Source organism: Oncorhynchus kisutch, linkage group LG21 (genome assembly GCF_002021735.2).
Source record: "Oncorhynchus kisutch isolate 150728-3 linkage group LG21, Okis_V2, whole genome shotgun sequence".
In the NCBI taxonomy this organism is placed as follows: Eukaryota; Metazoa; Chordata; class Actinopteri; order Salmoniformes; family Salmonidae; genus Oncorhynchus; species Oncorhynchus kisutch.
The window spans coordinates 46,016,278-46,038,463 of record NC_034194.2 but is presented as its reverse complement, the minus strand read 5'-3'; the positions used below and the strand labels follow the sequence as shown (position 1 = coordinate 46,038,463).

General features: G+C 49.1%; 2 protein-coding genes across 3 annotated transcripts in view; both read left to right on the top strand.

Moving 5' to 3' along the window:
- The window catches only part of sec63 (SEC63 homolog, protein translocation regulator), a 39,166-nt gene extending 18,657 nt beyond the window's left edge, over positions 1-20,509 (top strand). Inside the window, exons 8-20 of one of the 2 annotated variants that reach the window (XM_031800397.1) lie at positions 2,971-3,079; positions 3,320-3,414; positions 5,748-5,880; positions 8,195-8,287; positions 8,403-8,548; positions 9,283-9,430; positions 11,116-11,198; positions 14,565-14,642; positions 14,730-14,888; positions 17,600-17,755; positions 18,417-18,617; positions 18,909-19,013; positions 19,663-20,509. In XM_031800397.1, coding sequence (XP_031656257.1) covers positions 2,971-3,079; positions 3,320-3,414; positions 5,748-5,880; positions 8,195-8,287; positions 8,403-8,548; positions 9,283-9,430; positions 11,116-11,198; positions 14,565-14,642; positions 14,730-14,888; positions 17,600-17,755; positions 18,417-18,617; positions 18,909-19,013; positions 19,663-19,800 — 1,644 coding nt within the window. In that variant the 3' untranslated portion in view covers positions 19,801-20,509. The remainder of the gene's footprint in view (positions 1-2,970; positions 3,080-3,319; positions 3,415-5,747; positions 5,881-8,194; positions 8,288-8,402; positions 8,549-9,282; positions 9,431-11,115; positions 11,199-14,564; positions 14,643-14,729; positions 14,889-17,599; positions 17,756-18,416; positions 18,618-18,908; positions 19,014-19,662) is intronic. The other variant, XM_031800398.1, reaches the window with a different exon arrangement.
- Positions 20,510-20,863: 354 nt separating this feature from the next.
- On the top strand, positions 20,864-21,316 carry LOC116356203 (rRNA 2'-O-methyltransferase fibrillarin-like). Its single transcript, XM_031800530.1, has one exon. It carries the CDS (start codon positions 20,864-20,866, stop codon positions 21,314-21,316), a length of 453 nt encoding a protein of 150 aa, XP_031656390.1.
- The last annotated feature ends 870 nt before the right edge of the window (positions 21,317-22,186 follow it).

Below are 22,186 nucleotides of genomic sequence, written 5' to 3'. Positions count from 1 at the left end.
ACATACATACATACTGTATACATGCATACATACTGTATACATACATACTGTATACATACATACTGTATACATACATACATACTGTATACATACATACATACTGTATACATACATACATACTGTATACATACATACATACTGTATACATACATACTTACTGTATACATACATACATACTGTATACATGCATACATACTGTATACATGCATACATACTGTATACATACATACATACTGTATACATACATACTGTATACATACATACATACTGTATACATACATACATACTGTATACATACATACTGTAATACATACATACTGTATACATACATACATACTGTATACATACATACTTACTGTATACATACATACTTACTGTATACATACATACATACTGTATACATACATACTTACTGTATACATACATACTTACTGTATACATACACACTTACTGTATACATACATACATACTGTATACATACATACTTACTTACATAAAACATTGCTAGATTCATAAACATATTTTTTTGCAATTCTGAAATGTATTGGAATAAATGACCAAATTATAAAACTAGCTAGCCAGTAATGGGTAACTGTAGCTAGCTACCTGACAGGAGCGCTAGCTAGATACATTAGCTTACTAGTTACATTAATACTGTAGCTAGCTACCTGACAGGGAGTGGTGGCTAGATACATTAGCTTACTAGTTACATTAAGACTGTAGCTAGCTACCTGACAGGGAGTGGTGGCTAGATACATTAGCTTACTAGTTACATTAAGACTGTAGCTAGCTACCTGACAGGGAGTGGTGGCTAGATACATTAGCTTACTAGTTACATTAATACTGTAGCTAGCTACCTGACAGGAGCGCTGGCTAGATACATTAGCTTACTAGTTACATTAATACTGTAGCTAGCTACCTGACAGGGAGTGGTGGCTAGATACATTAGCTTACTAGTTACATTAAGACTGTAGCTAGCTACCCGACAGGACTGGTGGCTAGATACGTCAGCTTACTTGGTACATGAATAGCTTTAGGTTGGTTGTTTCTAAGCTCAACTTCAGATTTCCTCCAAGGATGTTGCCTCTCCAAACATCACTCTCCCTCGCTTGGACATGGGACTTTTTAAGGTACACTTGGATGTGACGATGTAAACATCATCCAATGGCTGAGGGGTGTTAGGGCTGAGGGGTGTTAGGGCTGAGGGGTGTTAGGGCTGAGGGGTGTTAGGTGGGTTAGGGCTGAGGGGTGTTAGGGCTGAGGGTGTTAGGGCTGAGGGGTGTTAGGGCTGAGGGGTGTTAGGGCTGAGGGGTGTTAGGGCTGAGGGGTGTTAGGGCTGAGGGGTGTTAGGGCTGAGGAGTGTCTACTTTGAGTTTGAAACGCAGCCCAAGCTTCTTGATTACAGCAGAGACGTTCAACCCCCATTCCTGGATCAAAATCCCTGCTGCTTAACTTGTTTTGTGCGTCTCCCTAAAAAAGAAAGCTTATGATTATATTAACCTCTCTGTGTTAGATGGATTAGACCCTTTCTTCTTTACCCTCTCTGAGCACGGAACCCGCTAGCGGGCTGAAAGTCCACAACATACGATGAAAATACAAGTGTCTCACATGTTTCGAAAGCCTAGAATCTTGCTAATCCAACTGCGTTGTCAGATTTAAAAAAGGATTTACTTCGAAAGAATACGATGCGATTATCTGAGGATAGAGCCCCCTAAAAAAAAAAAAATTTAAGCCAGCACAGGCGTAACAATCACAAACTGCATTAAAATAAATTGTTTACCTTTGATCTTCGTCTGTTTGCAATTCTAATGCTCATTGTTACACAATGAATGATCTTTTGTTTGATACAATCCACTTTTATAGCCTAACACGAAACATTTAGTGAACCGCTTGTGAAGTGAATTCCAGGTAAATAACTCACACAGAACGCGACTTCTCCAGTCATGTTTGGTTTCACTGCAATCAACTGGTCTGTTTGTAACACAACCAAACCTGATGGGTCATTTCGCGGGACGTATTGACTGAAAGAAACCGATTTGAAGACAACAAGTAATGACATCACTGTGCACCAATGATATGACCTCTGTTTCGTTGATTGACTGTATTTTAACGGAAATCATATGAAAATCTGAGTACCTCCCAACAACTAAACCAATGGGACGGAACCGGTATGAACTACTGGAAACCTCCCAAACCTTGTCTCTGCTCTTCTCCCTCTCTAGTTCCCTCAATCTTTCTTTAACTCCCTGCTCTTCTCCCCCTCAGGGTACGTGGTGGTATCGGTTACACACCTTGTCTCTGCTCTTCTCCCCCTCAGGGTACGTGGTGGTATCGGTTACACACCTTGTCTCTGCTCTTCTCCCCCTCAGGGTACGTGGTGGTATCGGTTACACACCTTGTCTCTTCTCCCCCTCAGGGTACGTGGTGGTATCGGTTACACACCTTGTCTCTTCTCCCCCTCAGGGTACGTGGTGGTATCGGTTACACACCTTGTCTCTGCTCTTCTCCCCCCTCAGGGTACGTGGTGGTATCGGTTACACACCTTGTCTCTGCTCTTCTCCCCCCTCAGGGTACGTGGTGGTATCGGTTGCACACCTTGTCTCTGCTCTTCTCCCCCTCAGGGTACGTGGTGGTATCGGTTGCACACCTTGTCTCTGCTCTTCTCCCCCTCAGGGTACGTGGTGGTATCGGTTGCACACCTTGTCTCTGCTCTTCTCCCCCTCAGGGTACGTGGTGGTATCGGTTACACACCTTGTCTCTTCTCCCCCTCAGGGTACGTGGTGGTATCGGTTACACACCTTGTCTCTTCTCCCCCTCAGGGTACGTGGTGGTATCGGTTACACACCTTGTCTCTGCTCTTCTCCTCCTCAGGGTACGTGGTGGTATCGGTTACACACCTTGTCTCTTCTCCCCCTCAGGGTACGTGGTGGTATCGGTTACACACCTTGTCTCTGCTCTTCTCCCCCTCAGGGTACGTGGTGGTATCGGTCTATACGTTACAGTGGCGACCAGATTCTAATCAACACGACACAACTCTTCATGCACTTCATGTACAAGACGCCCAACATGAACATGAAACGTGAGTTAACGAACCTGACCGCAGTTTTAAAGTGATACTTCACCCAAATTTCTAAAAATGACACATTTTGTTTCCTTGCCATGTAAACAGTCTATGGACCACGTATGACAGCATGCTTTGGCTTAGGTTGCCTGGCCGCTGTTTCCAAAATGCTAACTTTCTAGCATTTCTAGCATTTGTGGCACAAATCGAATTAGTCAATGGTACCGATATTAGTATTGTTCACGCTTCATGTCGTAGGGTTATCCATGGTGTTGACGGCTGCGTTTGAGTTTGACCCCCGCAGCAACAAAGAGGCCACCATACGACCCACGGACAACATCCAAGTACCACAGGTAAAATAGTGACTGTCGTTCTGTCTGCCTGCCTGTCGTTCTGTCTGCCTGCCTGTCGTTCTGTCTGCCTGCCTGTCGTTCTGTCTGCCTGCCTGTCGTTCTGTCTGCCTGCCTGTCGTTCTGTCTGCCTGCCTGTCGTTCTGTCTGCCTGCCTGTCGTTCTGTCTGCCTGCCTGTCGTTCTGTCTGCCTGCCTGTCGTTCTGTCTGCCTGCCTGTCGTTCTGTCTGCCTGCCTGTCGTTCTGTCTGCCTGCCTGTCGTTCTGTCTGCCTGCCTGTCGTTCTGTCTGCCTGCCTGTCGTTCTGTCTGCCTGCCTGTCGTTCTGTCTCAGGGATGCAAATTAGTCACCTTTCGTTGAAATTCACAGTTGAATCCAAAATAGGTGACCTACATGATTTGTGTAGATCCGTTTAGAAAAGTTTGGGGGGGAAGGTGGGGGGCTTTGGATCAGACTACTGGCTGCTTTGGATCAGACTACTGGCTGTTATTGGGAGGGTGGGGGGGGGGCTTTGAATCAGACTACTGGCTGCTTTGGATCAGACTACTGGCTGTTATTGGGAGGGTGGGGGGGGGGGGCTTTGGATCAGACTACTGGCTGTTATTGGGAGGGTGGGGGGGGGGGGGGGCTTTGGATCAGACTACTGGCTGCTTTGGATCAGACTACTGGCTGCTTTGGATCAGACTACTGGCTGCTTTGGATCAGACTACTGGCTGTTATTGGGAGGGTGGGGGGGGGATTTGAATCAGACTACTGGCTGCTTTGGATCAGACTACTGGCTGTTATTGGGAGGGTGGGGGGGGCTTTGGATCAGACTACTGGCTGCTTTGGATCAGACTACTGGCTGTTATTGGGAGGGTGGGGGGGGGGCTTTGGATCAGACTACTGGCTGCTTTGGATCAGACTACTGGCTGTTATTGGGAGGGTGGGGGGGGGGGGGGCTTTGAATCAGACTACTGGCTGCTTTGGATCAGACTACTGGCTGTTATTGGGAGGGTGGGGGGGGCTTTGGATCAGACTACTGGCTGTTATTGGGGGGGCTTTGGATCAGACTACTGGCTGTTATTGGGGGGGGCTTTGGATCAGACTACTGGCTGTTATTGGGGGGGGGGCTTTGGATCAGACTACTGGTTGTTATTGGGAGGGGGGGCTTTGGATCAGACTACTGGCTGTAAGAGAAAGAGTGATGCACGTTTGGAGCAATACTGGCTGTATCCAATCGTAACAGCGGAATGCAGCACGTGACTGAAGAGTGAAGAGACAACCGATTTGCTAGTTACAGTGTCAGAGCTCTGGAAAGACCGCACAGAGTAGAAAGGCAGTTTTCCATTTACCGCAGCGTGTCCCCTGAACGATATCGAAGAGAGAGGTGACAAGCCTGACCACGGACACGGGGTGAGAAGGTGATGAAGCTACTCCATGAGCTGTAACCGAAAACAACTGTCATTTGGAAAGTTTGAGGTGCGGGAGACAGTGTGGTGGAATAAGTATTGTTAAGAGTTAAGTGACGGTATCTTGCTCGCTGGTTCGATTTGTCCGTTAGCGAAGTTAGCCAGAGAAACCTAACCTAACAAGCGTTCTATTATAAAGGCTGTCATGGCAACAAGCGATATATTATAAAGGTTGTCATGGCAACAAGCGTTCTATTATAATGGCTGTCATGGTAACAAGCATTCTATTATAAAGGCTGTCATGGCAACAAGTGTTATATTATAAAGGCTGTCATGGCAACAAGTGTTCTATTATAAAGGCTGTCATGGTAACAAGCCTTCTATTATAAAGGCTGTCATGGCAACACGTTTTTTCAAGACTTCAGTGTCATTTGCAGTAAAGTCTAGTCAACAAATAACATTGGATTTCTTAGTTTTTTAGCTGTGAATTAGGTTCACATGAACCACTTTATTTGACACAGAGACTGATCATGTAGGTCATATTGTGTTGTTTAATTAGTTAAAACCTGCATTTCTCTCTGCGGGGATTTATTCCATGTTTCAGTGCAACAACAAAGACTGTCACCTTTTTGGTCCCTCACCAGTTTGCATCCTTGCTGTCGACCTGTCTGCCGTTCGGCCTGCCGGCCTGTCTGTCTACGTGTCGGTCTCTCTCTCTCTCTCGCTCTCTCTCTCTCTCTCGGCCTCTGTGTGTGGGTCTCTCTCGCTCTCTCTCTCTCGGCCTCTGTGTCGGTCTCTCTCTCTCTCGGCCTCCCTGTGTGGGTCTCTCTCTCTCTCGGCCTCTCTGTGTGGGTCTCTCTCTCGGCCTCTCTGTGTGGGTCTCTCTCTCGGCCTCTCTGTGTGGGTCTCTTCTCGGTCTGTTAAACCTCTCCCTGTCTCTCTCTAGCTGATCCGTGAGTTGGGGAACATCAACGTGAAGAAGAAGGAGCCTCCATTCTGCTACCCATACAGTCTTAAGGCCCGGGTACTGGTGTTGGCTCACCTGGCACGCATGGAGGTCTCAGACGACATCGAAGAGGGTACGACACACCGCACACACAGGGCTGCTACGGTTACCGTATTACCGCCACACCGCTGGTCACGAGTCATGACAGCAGTCAAATTTCACTTGACCGTTTAGTCACGGTAATTAGGCTTCTCCAAGCTCTGATGCTGCTGATGGTCATTTAGTAGCCTACCAAACTGTCTAACTGCCTGGTACTCAGCACTCTATTGTCCCTCTAATCACTCTGACATCAATGTAAATGTATTAGATCTAATCAAACACTTCATGAGAGCCCATGAGCTCATGTTGCACAACATTTATATAGGTTGATTAAACAGAGTGATGGCCTCTTAAAAAGAGGAGGATCCCATCAGCTTTCTATAGGCTAGGCCTACTATATTTATTAATCAGCTTTCCTAATATTCAGCACATTGCTTCTCTTTACAACAGGAGTATAGCCTACTTGGCTGGCATTAAAATGAACCATGGGAAAAGCGTCCTCCATTCACAATTTTTATTTATTGAACCTATATTTAATTAGGCCGTTAAAAACAAATGCTTATTTACAATGACGGCCTACCAGAAGGCAAAGGCCTCCTGCGGGGAAAACACGCACAGAACAAGAGAGACAACACAAGGCTACATAAAGAGAGACCTAACACGACATGGTAGCAACACGACATGGTAGCAACACGACATGGTAGCAACACGACATGGTAGCAACACATAACATGGTACAAACAATATTGGGCACAGACAACAGCACAAAGTCAAGAAGGTAGAGACAACAATACATCACACAAAGCAGCCACTACTGTCAGTAAGAGTGACCATGATGGAGTCTTTGAATGAAGAGATTGAGTGTTTGTTGCAGCTCGTTCCAGTCGCTAGCTGCAGCGAACTGAAAAGAGGAGCGACCCAGGGATGCGAGTGCTTTGGGGACCTTTAACAAAATGTGACTGGCAGAACGGGTGTTGTATGTGGAGGATGAGGGCTGCAGTAGATATCTCAGATAGGGGGGAGTGAGGCCTAAGAGGGTTTTATAAATAATCATCAACGGGTGTGTCTTGCGACGTGTATACAGAGATGACCAGTTTACAGAGGAGTATAGAGTGCATTGATGTGACCTATAAGGAGCATTGGTGGTAAATCTGATGGCCGAATGGTAAAGAACATCTAGCCACTAGAGAGCACCCTGACCTGCCGATCTATAAATTACATCTCCGTAATCTAGCATGGATGGTCATCTGAATCAGGGTTAGTTTGGCAGCTGGGGTGAAAGAGGAGCGTTTACGATAGAGGAAACCAAGTCTAGATTTAACTTTAGCCTGCAGCTTTGATATGTGCTGAGAGAAGGACAGTGGACCGTCTACCCATACTCCCAAGTACTGGTATGAGGTGACTACCTCAAGCTCTAAACCCTCAGAGGTAGTAATCACACCTGTGGGAAGAGGGGCATTCTTCTTACCAAACCACATGACCTTTGTTTTGGAGGTGTTCAGAACAAGGTTAAGGGCAGAGAAAGCTTGTTGGACACTAAGAAAGCTTTGTTGTAGAGAGTTTAACACAATCTGGGGAGGGGCCAGCTGAGTATAAGACTGTAAATGGATGAGAGAGCTTCCTAGTGCCTGAGCTATGTTGTTGATGTAAATTGAGAAGAGAGTGGGGCCTAGGATCGAGCCTTGGAGTACTCCCTTGGTGACAGGCAGTGTCTGAGACAGCAGATGTTCTGACTTTATACATTGCACTCTTTGAGAGAGGTAGTTACCAAACCAGGCCAAAGACCCCTCAGAGACACCAATACTCCTTAGCCGGCCCACGAGAATGGAATGGTCTACCGTATCAAAAGCTATGGCCAAGTCTATATAGATAGCAGCACAATATTGCTTAGAATCTAGGTCAATGTTGACATCATTGAGGACCTTTAAGGTTGCAGTGACACATCCATAACCTGAGCAGAAAACAGGTTACATACCTGAATACTATAGACATCAAGAAAGCCAGCCAGTTGATTATTGACAGGTTTTTTCCAACAATTGATAAACAGGACAAAATAGAAATAGGCCTTTAACAGTTAGGATCAGCTTGATCTCCCCCTTTAAATAAAGGACGAACCGTGGCTGCCTTCCAAGCAATGGGAACCTCCCCAGAAAGGGGAGACCGGTTAAAAAGGTCAGAGACAGGTGATGACAGGGGCAGCAACCTTAAAGAAGAAAGGGTCTAAACCATCTGACCCAGATGTTTTTTTGGGGTCAAGTTTAAGGAGCTCCTTTAGCACCCCCGCTCGCTCTGTGGCCCACCCGCTCTGTGTCTCACTCTCTCTCTCGCTCTCTCTCTCTGTGTTACAGACCAGAGGTTTGTGGTGAGGAAGAGTCCAGCTCTGCTCCAGGAGATGGTCAACGTGGGCTGTCAACTCACCATGATGGCCAACAGCAGAGGAGGTACACACACACACACACACACACTGTCAACTCACCATGATGGCCAACAGCAGACTGACACACACACAGACACTTGACCAAACTGACCCAGATGCATGCTGGCCTGTGTGTGCAGGGTTCCATGCCCCCAGGCTGGTGTCGATAGAGAACTGTATGAAACTGACCCAGATGATCGTCCAGGGTCTGCAGGAGTCCAAGTCTCCTCTGCTGCAGCTTCCTCACTTTGAAGAGGAGCACCTCCGCTACTGCGTCTCCAAGAAGGTACCGTCACCCAGACAACGTTTGGCTCTGTGTACAAGGCCTCTTTCTCAATTCATCTTTCCTCGATTCCTTACATCCTCTCTTCTCACCTTCTAAAAGTCTGAGGGGAGGGACCTTGGATCTAGTCGTCCAATAGAGTTGAGAAGGATGCAAGGAGGTTGTGAGGAATTGCAGTAAGACCAATTGAGATGGAGCCATAACACAGTAATTCTCTCCCCTCCTCCCTATACCCTCCCTCCAGTATAAGGTGTGTTACTATGGTAACTATAGTAACCTCTCCCCAGTACAAGGTGTATTATGGTATGGTAACTATAGTAACCTCTCCCCAGTACAAGGCGCATTATGGTATGGTAACTATAGTAACCTCTCCCCAGTACAAGGTGCATTATGGTATGGTAACTATAGTAACCTCTCCCCAGTACAAGGTGCATTATAGTATGGTAACTCTAGTAACCTCTCCCCAGTACAAGGTGCATTATGGTATGGTAACTATAGTAACCTCTCCCCAGTACAAGGTGCATTATGGTATGGTAACTATAGTAACCTCTCCCCAGTACAAGGTGCATTATGGTATGGTAACTATAGTAACCTCTCCCCAGTACAAGGTGCATTATAGTATGGTAACTCTAGTAACCTCTCCCCAGTACAAGGTGCATTATGGTATGGTAACTATAGTAACCTCTCCCCAGTACAAGGTGTATTATGGTATGGTAACTATATTAACCTCTCCCCAGTACAAGGTGCGTAGCCTGCAGGACCTGGTCAGCCTGAAGGACTCGGACCGTCGGAGCATGCTCCGTTTCCTTGGCGAGGAGAAGTATGACGAGGTTATGGCCGTACTCGCCAGCTTCCCGTCCATCACCATGGATACCAAGCTGCAGGGTGAGGTCATGCCCCTTCTCTGAAGTTTGTGTTTGTATTCACTCAATTTTAGTTCCTGCAGGCTGTCTCAACAGATACTGGCATGAAACCACATCTAACTGGCTGTCTCAACAGATACTGGCATGATACCACATCTAACTGGCTGTCTCAACAGATACTGGCATGAAACCACATCTAACTGGCTGTCTCAACAGATACTGGCATGAAACCATATCTAACTGGCCGTCTCAACAGATACTGGCATGAAACCACATCTAACTGGCTGTCTCAACAGATACTGGCATGAAACCACATCTAACTGGCTGTCTCATCAGATACTGGCATGAAACCATATCTAACTGGCTGTCTCAACAGATACTGGCATGAAACCATATCTAACTGGCTGTCTCAACAGATACTGGCATGAAACCATATCTAACTGGCTGTCTCAACAGATACTGGCATGAAACCACATCTAACTGGCTGTCTCATCAGATACTGGCATGAAACCACATCTAACTGGCTGTCTCATCAGATACTGGCATGAAACCACATCTAACTGGCTGTCTCAACAGATACTGGCATGAAACCACATCTAACTGGCTGTCTCAACAGATACTGGCAGGAAACCACATCTAACTGGCTGTCTCAACAGATACGGGCAGGAAACCACATCTAACTGGCTGTCTCAACAGATACTGGCATGAAACCACATCTAACTGGCTGTCTCAACAGATACTGGCATGAAACCACATCTAACTGGCTGTCTCAACAGATACTGGCATGAAACCACATTTAACTGGCTGTCTCAACAGATACTGGCATGAAACCACATCTAACTGGCTGTCTCAACAGATACTGGCATGAAACCACATCTAACTGTGTAGAAGGTCCTTACATGACAATAAACAAATGTTAGAAGAGAATAAGGTCTTTGTTTAATTGATAAGTTTTTTTTTTTTCTCAGGGGAAAACCTGTCTTCTGTTGTCTCTCCTGGACTGGACTGTTACTACTGTCTCATCTCTAACCTGTTGTCTTCTGTTGTCTCTCCAGTCCTGGACTGTTACCACTGTTGTCTCTCCTGGACTGGACTGTTACTGTCTCATCTCTAACCTGTTGTCTTCTGTTGTCTCTCCAGTCCTGGACTGTTACTACTGTCTCATCTCTAACCTGTTGTCTTCTGTTGTCTCTCCAGTCCTGGACTGTTACCACTGTTGTCTCTCCTGGACTGGACTGTTACTACTGTCTCATCTCTAACCTGTTGTCTCTCCAGTCCTGGACTGTTACCACTGTTGTCTCTCCTGGACTGGACTGTTACTGTCTCATCTCTAACCTGTTGTCTTCTGTTGTCTCTCCAGTCCTGGACTGTTACTACTGTCTCATCTCTAACCTGTTGTCTTCTGTTGTCTCTCCAGTCCTGGACTGTTACCACTGTTGTCTCTCCAGTCCTGGACTGTTACTACTGTCTCATCTCTAACCTGTTGTCTTCTGTTGTCTCTCCAGTCCTGGACTGTTACTACTGTCTCATCTCTAACCTGTTGTCTTCTGTTGTCTCTCCAGTCCTGGACTGTTACCACTGTCTCATCTCTAACCTGTTGTCTTCTGTTGTCTCTCCAGTCCTGGACTGTTACCACTGTTGTCTCTCCAGTCCTGGACTGTTACTACTGTCTCATCTCTAACCTGTTGTCTTCTGTTGTCTCTCCAGTCCTGGATGATGAAGACAGCAATAACATCACAGCTGGATCCATCGTCACGGTTACGGTCACCCTGACCAGGAAGAGGATGGCGGTAAGGGTTGGTCGGATGGAGGGAGGGTTGGTCGGATGGAGGGAGGGTTGGTCGGATGGAGGGAGGGTTGGTCGGATGGAGGGAGGGTTGGTCGGATGGAGGGAGGGTTGGTCGGATGGAGGGAGGGTTGGTCGGATGGAGGGAGGGTTGGGTCGGATGGAGGGAGGGTGGGTCGGATGGAGGGAGGGTGGGTCGGATGGAGGGAGGGTGGGTCGGATGGAGGGAGGGTGGGTCGGATGGAGGGAGGGTGGGTCGGATGGAGGGAGGGAGGGTCGGATGGAGGGAGGGTTGGATGGATGGAGGGAGGGTTGGAAGGAGGGACGGACGGACGGATGGAGGGTCGGACGGACGGATGGAGGGTCGGACGGACGGATGGAGGGACGGATGGAGGGTTGGATGGAGGGTTGGACGGATGGAGGGTGGTTGGATGGAGGGTGGTTGGACGGACGGATGGAGGGTTGGACGGACGGATGGAGGGTTGGATGGAGGGTTGGACGGACGGACGGATGGAGGATGGTTGGACGGACGGATGGATGGAGGGTAGGATGGATGGAGGGTAGGATGGATGGAGGGTTGGACGGACGGAGGGAGGGGTAGAGATGGAGGGAGGGGTAGAGAGGGTTGGAGGGGTGGAGGGGTAGAGGGAGGGGTAGAGGGAGGGGTGGAGAGAGGGTTGGAGGGGTAGAGAGAGGGTTGGAAGGGTAGAGGGGTAGAGATGGAGGGAGGGTTGGAGGGGGCGGGAGGGGGTAGAGGGAGGGGTGGAGAGAGGGTTGGAGGGGTAGAGGGAGGGGTAGAGGGGGTAGAGGGAGGGGTGGAGAGAGGGTTGGAGGGGTAGAGAGAGGGTTGGAAGGGTAGAGGGATGGGTGGAGGGAGGGTTGGAGGGGTAGAGATGGAGGGAGGGGTAGAGATGGAGGGAGGGTTGGAGGGGTAGAGAGAGGGTGGAGGGGGTAGAGGGAGGGGTGGGAGGGAGGTGTAGAGGGAGGGGTGGAGAGAGGGTTGGAGGGTTAGAGGGAGGGTTAGAGGGAGGGTGGGAGGAGGGGTGGAGGGAGGGGTGGAGAGAGGGTTGGAGGGGTAGAGAGAGGGTTGGAGGGTAGAGGGAGGGGTGGAGGGAGTGGTGGAGAGAGGGTTGGAGGGGTAGAGGGAGGGGTGGAGAGAGGGTTGGAGGGGTAGAGGGAGGGGTGGAGGGAGGGGTGGAGGGAGGGGTGGAGGGAGTGGTGGAGAGAGGGTTGGAGGGGTAGAGAGAGGGTTGGAGGGGTAGAGGGAGGGTTGGAGGGTGGGAGGGAGGGGTAGAGGGAGGGTGGGAGGGAGGGGTGGAGGGAGTGGTGGAGAGAGGGTTGGAGGGGTAGAGGGAGGGGTGGAGAGAGGGTTGGAGGGGTAGAGGGAGTGGTGGAGAGAGGGTTGGAGGGGTAGAGGGAGTGGTGGAGAGAGGGTTGGAGGGGTAGAGAGAGGGTTGGAGGGGTAGAGGGAGTGGTGGAGAGAGGGTTGGAGGGTAGAGAGAGGGTTGGAGGGGGTAGAGGGAGTGGTGGAGAGAGGGTTGGAGGGGTAGAGGGAGTGGTGGAGAGAGGGTTGGAGGGGTAGAGAGAGGGTTGGAGGGGTAGAGGGAGTGGTGGAGAGAGGGTTGGAGGGGTAGAGAGAGGGTTGGAGGGGTAGAGGGAGGGGTGGAGAGAGGGTTGGAGGGGTAGAGGGAGGGGTAGAGGGAGGGGTGGAGAGGTAGAGGGAGTGGTGGAGAGAGGGTTGGAGGGGTAGAGGGAGTGGTGGAGAGAGGGTTGGAGGGGTAGAGAGAGGGTTGGAGGGGTAGAGGGAGGGTTGGAGGGGTAGAGGGAGGGGTGGAGAGAGGGTTGGAGGGGTAGAGAGAGGGTTGGAGGGGTAGAGGGAGGGGTGGAGAGAGGGTTGGAGGGGTAGAGAGAGGGTTGGAGGGGTAGAGGGAGGGGTGGAGAGAGGGTTGGAGGGGTAGAGGAGGGGTGGAGAGAGGGTTGGAGGGGTAGAGAGAGGGTTGGAGGGTTAGAGGGAGGGGTGGAGAGAGGGTTGGAGGGGTAGAGGGAGGGTGGAGGGGTGGGGGTAAGAGAGGGTTGGAGGGGATAGAGGGAGGGGTGGAGGGGTTAGAGGGAGGGGTGGAGGGAGTGGTAGAGGAGGGGGTGGAGGGGGGTAGAGGGAGGGGTGGAGGGAGGGGTGGGAGAGAGGGTTGGAGGGGTAGAGGGAGGGGTGGAGGGAGGGTAGAGAGAGGTTGGAGGGGTAGAGGGAGGGGTGGAGGGGGTAGAGGGAGGGTGGAGGGGTAGAGGGAGGGGTGGAGGGGGTAGAGGAGGGGTGGAGGGGTAGAGGGAGGGGTGGAGGGGTAGAGGGAGGGGTGGAGGGTAGAGGGAGGGGTGGAGAGAGGGTTGGAGGGGTAAGGGAGGGGTGGAGGGGGTAGAGAGAGGGGTGGAGGGGGTAGAGGGAGGGGTAGAGAGAGGGTTGGAGGGGTAGAGAGAGGGTTGGAGGGGTAGAGAGAGGGTTGGAGGGGTAGAGAGAGGGGTGGAGGGGGTAGAGGGAGGGGTGGAGAGAGGGTTGGAGGGGTAGAGAGAGGGTTGGAGGGGTGGAGGGGTAGAGAGAGGGGTGGAGGGGGTAGAGGGAGGGTTGGAGGGGTGGAGGGTGGTAGAGAGAGGGTTGGAGGGGGTAGAGAGAGGGTTGGAGGGGTAGAGAGAGGGTTGGAGGGGTAGAGGGAGGGGTGGAGGGGTAGAGGGAGGGGTGGGAGGGGGTAGAGGGAGGGGTGGAGGGGGTAGAGGAGGGGGGTGGAGGGGTAGAGGGAGGGGTGGAGGGGTAGAGGGAGGGGTGGAGGGGTAAGAGGGAGGGGTGGAGGGGTAGAGGGAGGGGTGGAGGGGGTAGAGAGAGGGTGGAGGGGTAGTAGAGGGAGGGGTGGAGGGGTAGAGGGAGGGGTGGAGGGTTGGAGGGGTAGAGGGAGGGTGAGGGGGTAGAGGGAGGGGTAGAGAGAGGGTTGGAGGGGTAGAGGGAGGGAATGCAATCTGTTATTCGATGTGTTGATGTGTTGAATGGTCTAATAGCAATAAAGACAACATTTTTAAATGTTTAACAAATATTAGTATTTTTTTAAATACTTCAAGGAGTCTTAAAATTCCAAATCAAATAGTTAAATGAAGTGTGTGACCTTCTAAAAACAATTATACATTATTCTATACAGTTTCGTAAACTCCCTCGGCTTAGACTGTAGAGGGCTTACCTATGTATTCAATATGTCACTTTAGTTACTGTGTGTGTGTGTCTCTCTGTCTCGTGTGTGTGTGTGTGTGTGTGTGTGTGTGTCTCTCTCTCTCTCTCTCTCTCTGTTTCTCTGTGTGTGTGTGTCTCTCTGTCTCTGTGTGTGTGTGTGTGTAGGAGGTGTTTGAGAAGGAGCAGAATGTGACACCGTGTCTCGGAGTCGGAGAGGAAGCCAGTACAGAGGATGCTGTCGCGGTACACACCGTCTGAACACACACACACACACACACATTTGACAACGCAACGACTGATAACACATAACTTGTGCCTGTTTGTGTGCAGCAGGGAGACGTCAGTAAAACCAAAGCCAAGGTGTGGCAGAACAAGACGAAAGCAGCCAAGAAAACCAAGCAGTCGAAGAAGAAGAAACTCACCAAGAAGAAGCCCCTCCCACTGCCAGCAGCCAAGGCCAAACAGGCCAATGGGAGCGCGTCAGGAAGTGTAAGCAGCCAATCAGAGAGTTAATCCATTGTTCTGTTTTAATTAAGTCATCTTAACTTCTTTCACTGCCAGCAGCCAAGGCCAAACAGGCCAATGGGAGCGCGTCAGGAAGTGTAAGCAGCCAATCAGAGAGTTAATCCATTGTTCTGTTTTAATTAAGTCATCTTAACTTCTTTCACTGCCAGCAGCCAAGGCCAAACAGGCCAATGGGAGCGCGTCAGGAAGTGTAAGCAGCCAATCAGAGAGTTAATCCATTGTTCTGTTTTAATTAAGTCATCTTAACTTCTTTCACTGCCAGCAGCCAAGGCCAAACAGGCCAATGGGAGCGCGTCAGGAAGTGTAAGCAGCCAATCAGAGAGTTAATCCATTGTTCTGTTTTAATTAAGTCATCTTAACTTCTTTCACTGCCAGCAGCCAAGGCCAAACAGGCCAATGGGAGCGCGTCAGGAAGTGTAAGCAGCCAATCAGAGAGTTAATCCATTGTTCTGTTTTAATTAAGTCATCTTAACTTCTTTCACTGCCAGCAGCCAAGGCCAAACAGGCCAATGGGAGCGCGTCAGGAAGTGTAAGCAGCCAATCAGAGAGTTAATCCATTGTTCTGTTTTAATTAAGTCATCTTAACTTCTTTCACTGCCAGCAGCCAAGGCCAAACAGGCCAATGGGAGCGCGTCAGGAAGTGTAAGCAGCCAATCAGAGAGTTAATCCATTGTTCTGTTTTAATTAAGTCATCTTAACTTCTTTCACTGCCAGCAGCCAAGGCCAAACAGGCCAATGGGAGCGCGTCAGGAAGTGTAAGCAGCCAATCAGAGAGTTAATCCATTGTTCTGTTTTAATTAAGTCATCTTAACTTCTTTCACTGCCAGCAGCCAAGGCCAAACAGGCCAATGGGAGCGCGTCAGGAAGTGTAAGCAGCCAATCAGAGAGTTAATCCATTGTTCTGTTTTAATTAAGTCATCTTAACTTCTTTCACTGCCAGCAGCCAAGGCCAAACAGGCCAATGGGAGCGCGTCAGGAAGTGTAAGCAGCCAATCAGAGAGTTAATCCATTGTTCTGTTTTAATTAAGTCTTCTTTCACTGCCAGCAGCCAAGGCCAAACAGGCCAATGGGAGCGCGTCAGGAAGTGTAAGCAGCCAATCAGAGAGTTAATCCATTGTTCTGTTTTAATTAAGTCATCTTAACTTCTTTCACTGCCAGCAGCCAAGGCCAAACAGGCCAATGGGAGCGCGTCAGGAAGTGTAAGCAGCCAATCAGAGAGTTAATCCATTGTTCTGTTTTAATTAAGTCTTCTTTCACTGCCAGCAGCCAAGGCCAAACAGGCCAATGGGAGCGCGTCAGGAAGTGTAAGCAGCCAATCAGAGAGTTAATCCATTGTTCTGTTTTAATTAAGTCATCTTTCACTGCCAGCAGCCAAGGCCAAACAGGCCAATGGGAGCGCGTCAGGAAGTGTAAGCAGCCAATCAGAGAGTTAATCCATTGTTCTGTTTTAATTAAGTCTTCTTTCACTGCCAGCAGCCAAGGCCAAACAGGCCAATGGGAGCGCGTCAGGAAGTGTAAGCAGCCAATCAGAGAGTTAATCCATTGTTCTGTTTTAATTAAGTCATCTTAACTTCTTTCACTGCCAGCAGCCAAGGCCAAACAGGCCAATGGGAGCGCGTCAGGAAGTGTAAGCAGCCAATCAGAGAGTTAATCCATTGTTCTGTTTTAATTAAGTCATCTTAACTTCTTTCACTGCCAGCAGCCAAGGCCAAACAGGCCAATGGGAGTGCGTCAGGAAGTGTAAGCAGCCAATCAGAGAGTTAATCCATTGTTCTGTTTTAATTAAGTCATCTTAACTTCTTTCACTGCCAGCAGCCAAGGCCAAACAGGCCAATGGGAGCGCGTCAGGAAGTGTAAGCAGCCAATCAGAGAGTTAATCCATTGTTCTGTTTTAATTAAGTCATCTTAACTTCTTTCACTGCCAGTAGCCAAGGCCAAACAGGCCAATGGGAGCGCGTCAGGAAGTGTAAGCAGCCAATCAGAGAGTTAATCCATTGTTCTGTTTTAATTAAGTCTTCTTTCACTGCCAGTACCAGACCTGGATTCAAATACTATTTAGACTATTTCAGTTACTTTGAAAAAAACATTTCCGAGTAGTTTGGAATTATAAAGGAAGTGGTTCGAGCCCTGAATGCCGATTTGGCTTACAGCCGTTGTATATCAGAACTCATTCCACATCTGACAAAACATTTATTCTCAGTCTTTGAATCCCGTTGATTACCAGTTTACAATAGCAGAAGGTTCTCGAGGGTTTGGACCACATGGCCAATATACTCCACAGATAAAGGCTGAGTCAAGGCACTCTGCGGTGCGTAATGCGCAAGAACAACCCTTAGCTGTGGTGTTTTGTCCGTATACCACACCCCCTCGGGCGTGTATTTAAACACAGTTAAGTGGTTTTATTTTTAACACGGGTATTTAAATACTCATTATGCATTTGAACCGAGGTCCGTTTGGTCGTTGGGTTATTTTAAATATGTAAAAAATATATATATACAAAAAATACTAGTATTTTATATCTTATCAATTAAACAAAATACTACTAAAATACTATCAACTAGTAGTTGATTCATTATTTGAAAATAACCAAATAAAAAAAGAGTTAAAAATGCATCTGGTCTGGAGGAAAACTAACCAATCCGTGTTGAGCTTTATGGATGCCTGTTTGTGTTTAGGAGGTGGTTGCCGTGGCGAAGGAAGATGAGGAGGACAGGTCAGACAAAGGCAGCGAATCAGAGGAGGGCAACAAAGATTCTCCGAGCGAGAGAGATGAGGAGAGTGACAAACAGAGCGACACGGAGCAGGATGAGATCGCCGGGGACGACGAGGAGGTCAGACACCCCTGTGTGTGTGTGTGTGTGTGTGTAAAACTCCCCCGAACACATGGGTAACTCCAGTCCTGGGAGGTGTCACACCTTTGCCCCAGCTCCAGCTAACACACCTGACTCCAATAATCAACGAATCCTGATCTAGAATGTAATTAGTTTAATCAGGTGTGTTTGCTAGCGATGGGGGTGTGAACCACTCCGGCCCCAGAGGACTGCAGTTACCCATCTCTGAAGTCGAACATCACCGATTCACGCTGTCGGAGTAGAGGATGTGTACACTTTAGGAGAAAAGACCTGTGTGTGTATAGATCAGGGCTCCTCCAACCGTTCCTGGGCACAGTATCTCCAGGAACAGGGTTGGAGTTAAAACCTACAGGAGGGTCTCTCTCCAGGAACAGGGTTAGAGTTAAAACCTACAGGAGGTTCTCTCTCCAGGAACAGGGTTGGAGTTAAAACCTACAGGAGGGTCTCTCTCCAGGAACAGGGTTGGAGTTAAAACCTACAGGAGGGTCTCTCTCCAGGAACAGGGTTGGAGTTAAAACCTACAGGAGGGTATCTCCAGGAACAGGGTTGGAGTTAAAACCTACAGGTAGCTCTCTCCAGGAACAGGGTTGGAGATCAGTGGTATAGACTATGTATAACCCCCCCCCCCCCCCCCCCCCAGGAGTGGGAGGCTCTGCAGCAGAGTGTCCAGCGAAGGGAGAGGGCGCTGTTGGAGACCAAGTCTAAGGTGACCCACCCCGTCTACAGCCTGTACTACCCAGAGGAGAAACATGAGTGGTGGTGGCTCTACATCGCTGACCGCAAGGACCAGACTCTAGTCTCCATGCCTTACCACGTCTGCACACTCAAAGACACAGAGGAGGTGAGAGGGGGTGTGTGTGTTGCCTGTTGCATGTGTAGTATGACGCTCAACATTTTCCAATGTGTATCACGAATGGTCCACCACCCAAAGGACATCCAGACAACTTGACACAACTGTGGGAATCATGGGAGTCAACATGGGACCAGCAGCCCTGTGGAAACGCTTTCTACACCTTGTAGAGTCCATGACCCTGACAGATTGAGGCTGTTCTGAGAGTGGGAGGGGGGGCACTTGAATATTAGGAAGGTGTTCTTAATGTTTTGTATACTCGGTGTGTTCTCACTCTGACAGGTGGAGCTGAAGTTTCCAGCTCCCTCTAAAACAGGGAACTACCAGTACTCTGTTATCCTCCGCTCAGACTCTTACCTGGGTCTGGACCAGATCAGACCCCTCAAGGTGAGACCTTACAACTCACGTGTGTCTGTGTGTATTAGAAACTAAAATGTTTTAAGTGAGAATAGGCATTGGTCTGAAGCTGAAAGAGAATTCACATGAGCACCACAATGCCTGTTCCACCCATGTTTTACAGCACCACAATGCCTGTTCCACCCATGTTTTACAGCACCACAATGCCTGTTCCACCCATGTTTTACAGCACCACAATGCCTGTTCCACCCATGTTTTACAGCACCACTATGCCTGTTCCACCCATGTTTTACAGCACCACAATGCCTGTTCCACCCATGTTTTACAGCACCACAATGCCTGTTCCACCCATGTTTTACAGCACCACAATGCCTGTTCCACCCATGTTTTACAGCACCACAATGCCTGTTCCACCCATGTTTTACAGCACCACAATGCCTGTTCCACCCATGTTTTACAGCACCACAATGCCTGTTCCACCCATGTTTTACAGCACCACAATGCCTGTTCCACCCACAGCAGGATTTATGTTGATATTGTCCTTCAGTCTAAGTGGAGATGTAGTTATATATTGTAACTATATATTTTAACTGTGTATATTGTAACTATATATTTTAACTGTGTATATTGTAACTATATATTTTAACTATATATTTTAACTGTGTTGTAACTGTGCCAGCTGGAGGTACACGAGGCCAAGGCGGTGTTGGATAACCACCCCCAGTGGGACATCCCAGAAACGGAGGAGGAAGACGAGGAACAGGAGGACAGTGACGGGATCGAGGAGAGCGAAGAGGAGGATGAAGACAACGACTAAACACACACACACACACACACACAACCACCCCAGGGCAGTTTGTACACACACACAACCACCCCAGGGCAGTTTGTACACACACACCCATACTGACATGGACTGTGGACCTCCCTATGGCCCCGCCCCTCACATCCTTTTCTACAGAGACCTAGACTGAGTCATGTCCTGACTCTGATGTTCACTTTCACAGGACAACTGTCAATATATATATCCAGCCCTGTGTGTCTGTCTGAATGAGTGTGTGTGTGTGTCTGTCTGAATGAGTGTGTGTGTGTCTGTCTGAATGAGTGTGTGTGTGTCTGTCTGAATGAGTGTGTGTGTGTGTGTGTGTCTGTCTGAATGAGTGTGTGTGTGTCTGTCTGAATGAGTGTGTGTGTGTCTGTCTGAATGAGTGTGTGTGTGTCTGTCTGAATGAGTGTGTGTGTGTCTGTCTGAATGAGTGTGTGTGTGTGTCTGTCTGAATGAGTGTGTGTGTGTGTGTCTGTCTGAATGAGTGTGTGTGTGTCTGTCTGAATGAGTGTGTGTGTCTGTGTGTTTGATTAAGAGAGAGAGTGTGTGTCTGTGTGTTAATGCGGGAGAAAGTGTGTGTGTGTGTTCCTCTTTCACACTGTGGTCTAGAGGACTTGTTACCGAGGCTCTGTGTTTTCCCCAGGGGTGTGTAAACAACTTCCCTTATTAAAATAAATATCAGAAATGGACTCAATTGAAATCATGACATTTTTGTATTTGTTCATAATTGAAGGAGTTTTCAACATCTCTCATCCCAAAACTCCCTTCCCCAGAGTATGGACAGTAGTATAACAGGTTTCACGTAGAAATGTCAGTGTATAGATCTGTAATACTCATTGAAAGCAAGTCTGATATGTGGTATGATATTTCTATGCTTTCTGGATTTAAGTTAAATTTTTATTTTGTCTAATTACTTCTGTTTTTTGTACGCTGGCTTTAAACGGCTAAATATTTCATATTTGTGGTTATTGAGAAGGTATTTCACAGCGGTTTGGGAACGGGGCAATTAGTCTAAACAATAGATTGCTTGTTTTGTCACAAACTGAAATTTAAAATGGAGGCGATAGACCGGACGACCGGGGAGAGGGCGACGGACCGGGGGAGGGCGACGGACCGGGGGAGGGTCGACGGACCGGGGGAGGGCGACGGACCGGAGGACCGGGGGAGGGCGACGGACCGGGGGAGGGCGACGGACCGGGGGACCGGGGGAGGGCGACGGACCGGGGGAGGGTCGACGGACCGGGGGAGGGTCGACGGACCGGGGGAGGGTCGACGGACCGGGGGAGGGCGACGGACCGGGGGAGGGCGACGGACCGGAGGACCGGGGAAGGGCGACGGACCGGAGGACCGGGGGAGGGCGACGGACCGGGGGACCGGGGGAGGGCGACGGACCGGGGGAGGGCGACGGACCGGGGGACCGGGGGAGGGCGACGGACCGGAGGGGAGATCGACGGGGCGACAGTACTATGGAATTGAAAAAGACGATTTCTCTTTCTCCGGTGACTGACTGGCTGGCAGGCTGCCCTTATAATGCACCTCAGGGTGACTGAGTGGTTTACCATCTCTCTTTAAACTGTCACCCCTCTGGTTTGAGGCTGAATCCCCAGTTAAACTGTCACCCCTCTGGTTTGAGGCTGAATCCCCAGTTAAACTGTCACCCCTCTGGTTTGAGGCTGAATCCCCAGTTAAACTGTCACCCCTCTGGTTTGAGGCTGAATCCCCAGTTAAACTGTACAGGTTAAATTAACTGCCGAGTCTGTTTTATTTGTGGTTAAAGGGAAGCACAAGGTTTTTACTCACCAAGGTAACAACACAGTGTGATCAAAGACTTAGTAACTTAGTTGTAGTCATCATCTGGTTACCTAGAACTACAAACAGGTTTTGGGGGTAATTACATACTTATCTAATTTCCAGATATCTTGTAAACTACCCACAATGCTCTATTTCTCAACGTCGTATGGAGGATCTACTCTGTGCTACTGAGTTTGTATGCTAGCTCAAACTGGCTAACGTTAGCCACTAGCCATGCATGTTAATGCATTCGAGATGCTGGCGGTGGTGAGCTACAATCCACCAATCACAGCAGGCTGCGGTGGGCTCAAAGCGCAAGAGGAAATCACACCTCTAATTTGTGTTGTACCTGGTTCGTTCTCCGTGTTCTCTGTGTGAAGTCGAGCTGCGTGAGTTTTGTCTTTTTTACCAACTTGACTTAATGCTAGCGCGTCAGCTGACGGACATCGGGGATCTTATCCAAGTGGGATTTCCCCGTTTTAATATTATACCTTCTCTAGGATAACTAACGAAGATCAGTCATTTTCAAGGAGGATAGGGAGGGAGGGGTGCAGCTTGAGGCGGAATGAGAGAGGACACATTCTGC